The sequence below is a fragment of the Hirundo rustica genome, chromosome 11 (assembly GCF_015227805.2).
Source record: "Hirundo rustica isolate bHirRus1 chromosome 11, bHirRus1.pri.v3, whole genome shotgun sequence".
Classification (NCBI taxonomy): domain Eukaryota; kingdom Metazoa; phylum Chordata; class Aves; order Passeriformes; family Hirundinidae; genus Hirundo; species Hirundo rustica.
Genome location: NC_053460.1, coordinates 8555504 through 8564241, shown reverse-complemented (window position 1 = coordinate 8564241; position 8738 = coordinate 8555504). Strand labels below are relative to the sequence as shown.

Genomic DNA, 8738 nt, shown 5'->3' with positions numbered 1-8738 from the left:
TCCCTGCTGCTGTGCTTATTCCCCCTCTTTGAAGCTCAATCCCCAGGGGCCCACAGGAGCGTAACAATCTCATTTCTGAACACAATGCAGAGCTCACTGTGCTATCGACCACAGTTTAAAGATTTCCCTTCTCCACTTCAGGGCAAAACCTTACAAAACGCTTTAATGTATCTACCAAGTTATGTTAGGTACTGTTTCTTTGGAGGACATTCTGAACTGGCTATAAAGTCACTAAAGACTAGTCAAGTACTTCAAATACAATGTCTGAAAACCAGTAAAATAAAAATACTTGATAAGAAAAGAAAAAGCAAGAACATCCATAATTTTATTACAAAAACACCCAGCAACTGTATTTAACACAAAAACAGTAACTGAGAGTCTCTTTATTTTTCTTTCAGTGTACATGCTCATTATTATTCCATTTAATTTACAGAAGGGCTATGTAAAATGAAATTAAAATTAGAGAGGAAACAAAAAGGAAGATTGAGGCATAGAATTTTCTTAGCAAGCAACGATCACAGGAGACAGCACAGATTGAACAGGGATTCAACAGGAGTGACACCTAGGGATAAAGGTAAACAGTAACTTTTTCCTTATCCATTAGATTCTCCATGGGGCTTTTTTGTTTGTTTTAGCAAAACAGTTTAGAGTATCACAGTATACAGGAAGACTAAATGGCAAAGAACGTCTCACACACACACACACATTTATCCCTGCTACTGGTCCAGAATCCAAAACTTCAGTTAACATTCGATTTCCTATCTCTCATTCATTGATAAACTATACAGGATTACACTGTACATGGAGTTAAAATTACAAAAATGTCATATTTACAAAAATCTGTACACACATAGTAAAACTCACAAAATTGTCATCTATGTATCACAAGTTGCGACACCAAAATATTAAAAATGGGATAAAATTATACATTTCTCTTGTCCATTTTTAAAAAGGGTTCATTATTTCAAAGACAGACCACCTATTTCTCCCAAATAAGACTGGTAAGAGAACTAGAAACCTAAAGTATCCTCCTGGGATAAAATGTCGCGAGCAGCATCTCCCAACTAGAAAGAAGCCTATATCCTGTCTGCTGGGGTGGGGTGTGCAGTTAGCATGTATGTACAGAAATGGTGAAACTACAACGAGGATGTCTTTGGCTAAACCTTTGGCATAAATTAAAATCACACATCAAAAGTTACAGAAAAGGTTATCCTGGTGATGGCGGAATTCCAGAATTTCTTTCTGAGATACCATTATATACAGCTTTTCTTTCTCTGAGGAAACAGAGTAGGAATAAAGGATTTTGGAACAGAGGCAAATGAGGCAACATTATTTCTTCGTTAAATTTTTCACTAGTATGAAAAATTGTATCAAATCTTTTCATTAAAACATAATTCAGTCATAGAAATAACCCCTTCCAGATTTTTTTTTTTCTTTCGAAATTGCATATGAAAAAAATTAGTAAACCAGACATGACAGAAAAAAATTGTATCAGCATATCAAGTACATATTAGTGCAGGAAGGTGGATAAATTTGATCCACTGTATAAATAAGCTTTATGCGCAGTGTACATTAAATAACCACCACACCCCACTCACACCCAGTACACAGATGCTCCTCAGTGAAGATAAACGTTTATCAAGTAATTAAAGTGTATGTAGTGCAAATGTTACAACCAAGTATTATGCACATGCTACTTGCTTGGTTTAAAGTTACACAAAGATGTGGTGCCTGAAATCATGGACATATATACATCCTTGTCACACTTGGTACAATGTCCTAAGCCACAGAAATACCGAGGTGTTGAGATCTATATATATATACACACACGTTTTCTTAAAATGTGACCACCACATCAATACAGTAACACAAACAGACTAAAATCAATACCTGCTTCCAGATGCTCCAAGGCTCAGAGAGTTTGTGCTTCTAATTCTTGCAGTCATTACGTGCCCCTCTTCCATTTCCCCCTTCTGCCAGCTGAGAAGGAGGGACAGTCTCTTCAGGTCTGTGCTGCATAGGATGAGGGCAACGGAGAGGAATAAATGACGGCACAGGCACCTAAGCTGCTTTCCTCCATCAACAGTTCCATGCCCCATGATGAAGGGTTGAGAGAATTTCCTCTCCACACCGCTCCTGGGTGGAAAGGCTTATTGAAAAAAAAAAAATAAAATCATAACGTGCTTTCCATATTATAAGTGGCAGCAAATCAAGGCACGCTGTACTAATTCTGTAGCATTGAGATTAGCTGACTTTGCAGGGGATGCTCACTGGGGAAGGTCCGACGTTCTCAACTGGCTGCTGGGCCGTGTGGGGCCATACAGAGTAACAGAAGCTATGTGATTATTCTGCATCACCTGCAAAAGCACAGCAGGGAAAAGGGAAATTAAAAGAAGTGCAAGACTGAACAGAAAATCAGAAGTATTAAAATGGTGAATACAGAAGTAATCTGCCTGAAGAAAGAAATCCCAACAACAAATGACAGCAGCAAGCTCTTGGCTAGTTCCTAAAAGCAGCTTCTTCCACGACACAACACCATCTGCCCCATCCAGCCACGTGAACGTATCTCCTGCTAGCGTGAGTTCCAGGGGACAAACTCAAAGTTTCAGCTTTAACGTGCAAATGTACAACCTTAGAGAAGAGGTTGCAAAGTTCTCTCTTTCTGCTAACTAAAATTACACCGCTCCCAAGCACTGGCTTTTACTGCAATCGGGAGGAAGAAGCCACTCACAGTAATAGCAAACTCCTCATCTTCCCATGCTCAGCTAAAAATAAAAGGTTTTTTTCCTAACCTCAAAGATCATTCGCTGCAGTCCAAAGCAAAAGGTTGACCCAAACGGGTTAGTGTTGTTCGGAGATGATGACCTGAACAGAAAAGAGGGGAAAAAAATTTCTAAATGAATACATGAGGATCAGGAACACTTTAAGGAGGAATAACTACTCAGCAACATAAGGTGATTTACAGCATCTTTATCATGGCTTTCATAAGAAGTACCTCTGTATTATGCAACACCATTGCTAGACTCCAAGTGAGCCAAAGGAAACTCTGCCTGGTGCAGCAGGGCCATTAATAACACTTGGGGACAAAGTAATCAAAAAGCCACTAGTGACCTCTACAGGAAAACTCTCCTGCACTTAACTTGAACAGGAAGAACCCTAAAAAAACCCCAGATACACAGGAAGAGACAAGCACCGTGTTTCTTACTACACATTATTTTTGTGCAAGATCCTTCCTTTTCTGTCTCAACCTCTACCCTATCTATTTACTATATGTAGTCCATTATTCATATTTACTATATACTGTCTATTAATCAACTGGATTTAGCATGTTAAGAAGATCAACCTATATGATGCTGAAATAGAATAATCCAGGTTTTATTAAACAGTATTTTTCAAGATCTATGTACCACTTTTCTTCCAGTTACTTCTGGTATTTTTGGCTTGTACATTGACAATTTCTGTTGACTGCAATGAATTTTAGATTACAGCCAAAAAACCCCTTAATGAGTATTTACCTTTTGTCCTTTCTTGTAAACTGGTCAGTTTTTCAAATTGCATGTCTGAGCCATTTGAGATGTGCTCAGTAAAGCGCTCTCTGGTTGAACTACTGTCTACAACACAGATGGAAAAAATAGAAGGGCTCTATGTCATCACTATTTCACCTTAGCTTTACTTCATTCACATGGGTTCTGCTCTAATCATCTCACTGGTATTATAGAGGAGTAAAGAGGAACACAGAGCACAATGATTAAGAGGGGAAAAAAGAAAAAAATTAAGTTAAATTCATGTGTAAGTCTGATAAAAATACATTAATTTATCTGAAATTGCTGTGGTATTTGCAAAGTACCCATCACTTACACTTGTCCTGAGATAAAAATCATGGTTTCACATCATAAAATGATAACTCTGAAAACAGATAATGCCCATTTAACTCAGTATCCACCTCAACACCTGCAGAAACACAGCAAATTTGAGGGCTATTCTATCTTAAGCCAGGAACTGTAGAAGTATGTACGTTCATAAAAACAAGCTTCTTCGGACAGCCTGCTGCATGTTATCATATACATATATAGCGTGCTATATAATGTCATCTTATTGAAATACTTTCTAAAAAGTATAAAAACTCTGCACTATTTATTACTCATAAAGAAAGAGACTTTTTAATGCACTGTTTTCTCCAAGATCTTCTCTGGATTTTGCATTTAAAGGAAGTTTGGAAATGCTTTCACCCAGCATGTCAGTTTATCTCCTCTGAGAGCAGCTATCTTGTCTTGTTAGTGGCCAAAAAACCCCTGAAACTTTAACAAGTAAAGCAGTACAAAAGTAACCAGTGCCACAAACACTCTTCCTCATCCTCTGTTGTAAGCCCAATCCTTGCCAAGCAAAATAAAGAGATTTTTACCTGTGAAGTACCACTGGCTTCTCTACAGGGTGCCCCAGCAGATCTTGAATACTGTCCCACTGTAAATACATCAATGAATTTATGTTAAAATGAGGCACAAGAAAACTCTTTATCTAGGAAGAGTGCCATATACATTTGTTTGTGACAAACCTATTGGTCAAATACACCTGAAGTTGTATTTACAGAAGTATTTTTTGACTGGAGCCATACTCAGTAATGGAACTATCCACTGCTAGGGCTAGTAAATTCTCTTAAGGTATATTCTTATCTAAAAATAGTTTGGAGTTAGAATTATTAATACAAAAATTTCTATGGGTCTTATGGATGAAATGTAGCCAGAAAGTCTTGTGGCATTTTAGGGGCTCCTCAAGGGCCAAAGCAGCTGTGGAAAACTTCAACAAAATGTCCTCTTACATACCTTTGCAGAGAGGAAGAATAGCCCCACTGCTACCTCTCCCAAAAGTCTTTCCTTGATTTAAGCAGAAATACTGGAGAAGAGGAAAGCTACACTATTTAATGATTGGGAAGTGTCCAACAGTTTTCCTCACTTTAATGAGACTCCAAGAAGCTGCAGTTTTACACACAGGACTGAAATCAGTCAAAGCACTGAAGGGAGTAAGTTAATTCAAACCAAAAAGTATAGAATGGCATCTTCCAGATTGCTGACTCCAATTTTCCTTCCCAGTAGGGGATCCAAAATTCACCAAGGGAAGCCTTCATTTGGCACCCCAGAAACCAAGAGAGCAGCACTGCCCCTGGCTGAATGTTGACTGCAGAGACACTGATGAACAGTTTTTGAGAAGTTATTCAATTTAATGCAGCTGTCAAATATGCAGCAGCAACTGTCCAGCTGGGAAATCCATTTAGGTGGTAAGGCTGCAGAGCCTTCAAAGAGCCTGCTGTCATCAGGTGGTGTCACACCGGCAGTGACATTTTCGCAAGGCTGCTGCCTAAGAAACATCCCATTACTGGTGCGCTTCAGAAGAAAGTGGAAGGGCACTGGACTCTCTTGTTAAATAGTACATGTCTTCAAGAGCTATGTTTAGTACAATAGCTCTGTGAGAATTTTGTTTAGGAATATGTCTCCAGCTAACATTCAGCCACCACTGCTGTTCCTTTCCCCTATCACTTATTTCACTATTTCTACCTGCAGCTGCAGTTAAAATGCAAACCATGCCACAATGTAGTAATTTAGTTTACTTGAAGTGTGCTATTATGAATGAATTCAATCTTTTAACACACAAAGACATTTAAAACACAAGATACACATCAACTTCTGGCTTTCTACTATTATATTTTAAAACAACATGATACCACTGCTGTAATTTCTTTGAAGTGTATTGCAAAGTTGGCATGAATAATTTTTATTAGATGTTTAAGAAAATTAGGAAAACACTCAGTTCTGCAAAGGCTTACCTTGCTGTATGTTGTACATGTTTCTGTCTGTGAGTCAGCACTATCTATGAAACAAAAACAGAAAAGCTTTTATAGCTTAAGCTTGAACAGTCCCCTGCATGATCCTTTATTCTGGCATGTTAATTCAAGTAGTAGGAGACACAGGAGCATTAGATCAGGTCATATACAAATTCATCAGCATTCATTAGCAATCAGAATTGTCAGTAAACACTGACTAAATGCCACTTAGGGTGATAAAGCAAACCTCCCTATTTACAGCAAGTCCCAGCTTTAAGATTATAAAAGCTTAAGCTTTAATCTTAGATGGAAGAACATCACTGTAAAAGAAACTCCATCTCTTTGCACTAAGCTAACAGGTCTAGCACAGCCACTCGAGGAGGTAACATGACGTGCCACTCATTAAGTCCAAAACACTTCACTGCACTTGGAAAGAAAGCTGGCTAAAACTGACATCTGGAGAGTCAGGAGCTGGCAGCCTGAAATCAGTTAAAACATCACTCTGCCAAAATAAAGATGGCAGAGAGCTTGGGAATCACAGCCTACCAATTAAATAATAAAAGGACAGCATTGCATGTACAACTGCAGCCTTTAAACAGAAACTGTTTGCTGGTGGTTTCAAGTACTTTCATATATGTCCTACATACATCTATTTGGGTACTCCTAAATACTGAAAGCACATTCCCAAAGCAATGGACTAGACACTAAACATGTCAAACATAGCTTTCAGTCAAGTTAAAGACCATTTGCTCCTCTGTATTTTTTCCTCTCTAAACATGCTCTCTTTGTGCTAAGAGTTCAGTGTCCGTGCAACTTGAACTCCAGCTCTTAACTTATTGTCTGAACTTGAACTACTAATAAAACTGCATCAGGCAATGCCACCAGAGGGAAGAAGATGGGCACATCAAAACTGTTATAACATCTGTTCACAACTTGTTACATGTCCTGGATATAAGCTAGAGGCCAGAAAAGCTGGTTAGAAATGCCATACAAACAAAAAACCAGACACGTTAAGAATAAATTCATAATGCTACTTGAAGTAAATAAAATTAATCACAAATTAATGCTTTGAAGTACAATAACCTAAGGGAAAAAAATTTTAGAAGCGAGAATTTTCATGCTCATTCTCTTGGCTGAAGTATAAATCAACTTTCATGTAAGCCATACAAACATTGTTTTTCCAGGTTTTTAACCCTCCATACGCTCAAACTGCTGTGACAGCCACAGGAGAATTGCACTTCACACAGCAAAGTGCTTGCAGTAAATACCAATCAGAATAAGGAAAACATCCCTGGCCGAAACCTAGGCAGCATCTGGCATTCTCAGGATAATCCAAATCCAGTACACATTTTTTCTTATGTTGAAGAAGTCTACTTCAATCACCGTGATCTTCAGGCAAACCCCACTTTGCTCAGATTAGTTACATGCACAGAGCTGGTAATATCTTAGTATCTTACCAAATCAGCACTTGTGATTATAAATTTCTTTTCTCAAGTAGAGATTTTCAGACAAACACAGACAGACATACTCTGTCTGTAGCACACAGACCTAACATGTTCTGGATGTTTATTTTCATTCCCAGATAGACTAGATTATATTAAATACCAGTGGACTGAACAGATGAGCTCAGACTAACGCTGTCTTACAGATTTTGAGCATCCAGGTACAAGGTAATTGATTTTAGCAGAGCGGTAGCATTACGGGATATTTTGATGTTACAATTAAATTTCTTCTCTGTCTCAATGACTGTCACTGTTAGCGTCCTCTTATGATGAAGGACAGTCAGAGACAAGAACTGATGCCAGCTCCTCCTATGGAGCACTCTGTGCCCCCTGAAGCAGGGCAGCAGGGAAATGCTCACCTCTCTTAATGACGAGTGGAATCTTGAATTCACAGCGATGGTAACTAGAAAGTGCAAATCGTAAAGCTATTAGAAAACAGAGAAGCCAAGATAAACTGCACAGCCACAGACTGACAGCCCTTAATCATCCCTTTAATGAAAAGTCACATCAACAATAAAATGGAAGTGAGAATCTATGACAGCAGATTAAGTTCTCACTTAGATCATAAAGGCAGCAGCCTGGGAAGGTCCTAAGAAAATTTTCTAGAGGACACAAGAAGTCCTTCAGCACAAATTACTCTATTGTTACACAGAGTGAATGGAGAAATATTTAGCTATGAAAAATAGCACTGCAGATTTCACTGTCACTAACTGCTTTAATCAGACATCCAATCACTAACTCATACTCCTCCTCTAAAGGGTTTACACTTAGAAAGTATTGAAAACACGCTCAGAAGCATGAGTTTTTTAATCACTAACTGAAATCATGTTAGGAGAAAACCAGCAACATAGCTACCAGTAAATGGGCACTCTTGCTAATACAAAGTTTGCCTCTATCAAGAGTTTACACATCAAACCTGGACCAAGAACTACCTTACCTCATTCACTGCTTTAAGACACACTTTCCAGCATATATAAAGGCATTTAAAAGTAAAAAGAAAATACTACTAAAAAAATGTTACTAATGATATCTGAAACTTCCACAGGTTACTAGATAAACCAAAGAGACTTGTGAAAAAAAATACTGTAATTCTATAAAGGGAACATAAGATTTCTTTTTCAGTTGTTTTAATGTATTCCTTAATAGATGAGATCTGCACACTCACATGTTGAAGTTGTAATGACCAGGATAATTTGTATGCAGGACAAATTTCTTCACCTTGTGAGTGTTTGCATCAAAGAGAATATCCTGCGGAAGTCAAAAAAAAAAAACAGATGAAGCAATTTGGATAGAAGGTAGCCTTCCCCAGACCAACCCTAGATTACTTAAAATAGCACCTGTATAGAGTGACATATATTTATCTCTCTGGAACTGAATCAAACTAGGATAAGTACTGTTTGAAAATCAGGCTATTTGTAAAT

At 38.0% G+C, this 8738-nt stretch overlaps 1 protein-coding gene across 5 annotated transcripts in view; it reads right to left on the bottom strand.

Annotated features, from left to right (window-relative positions):
- Positions 1 to 352: 352 nt before the first annotated feature.
- PHAF1 (phagosome assembly factor 1) overlaps positions 353 to 8738 on the bottom strand; it is a 34324-nt gene continuing 25938 nt past the window's right edge. For 2 of the 5 annotated variants that reach the window (XM_040075221.2, XM_058422039.1), the window contains 7 exons: positions 8483 to 8565; positions 7677 to 7720; positions 5819 to 5862; positions 4403 to 4461; positions 2793 to 2865; positions 2272 to 2357; positions 353 to 2149 (listed from right to left, as the gene is read on the bottom strand). In XM_040075221.2, coding sequence (XP_039931155.1) covers positions 2080 to 2149; positions 2272 to 2357; positions 2793 to 2865; positions 4403 to 4461; positions 5819 to 5862; positions 7677 to 7720; positions 8483 to 8565 — 459 coding nt within the window. In that variant the 3' untranslated portion in view covers positions 353 to 2079. Of the gene's footprint in view, positions 2358 to 2792; positions 2866 to 4402; positions 4462 to 5818; positions 5863 to 7676; positions 7721 to 8482; positions 8566 to 8738 lie in introns of all 5 variants that reach the window. The other 3 variants (XR_005702612.2, XM_040075222.2, XM_058422040.1) reach the window with 3 other exon arrangements.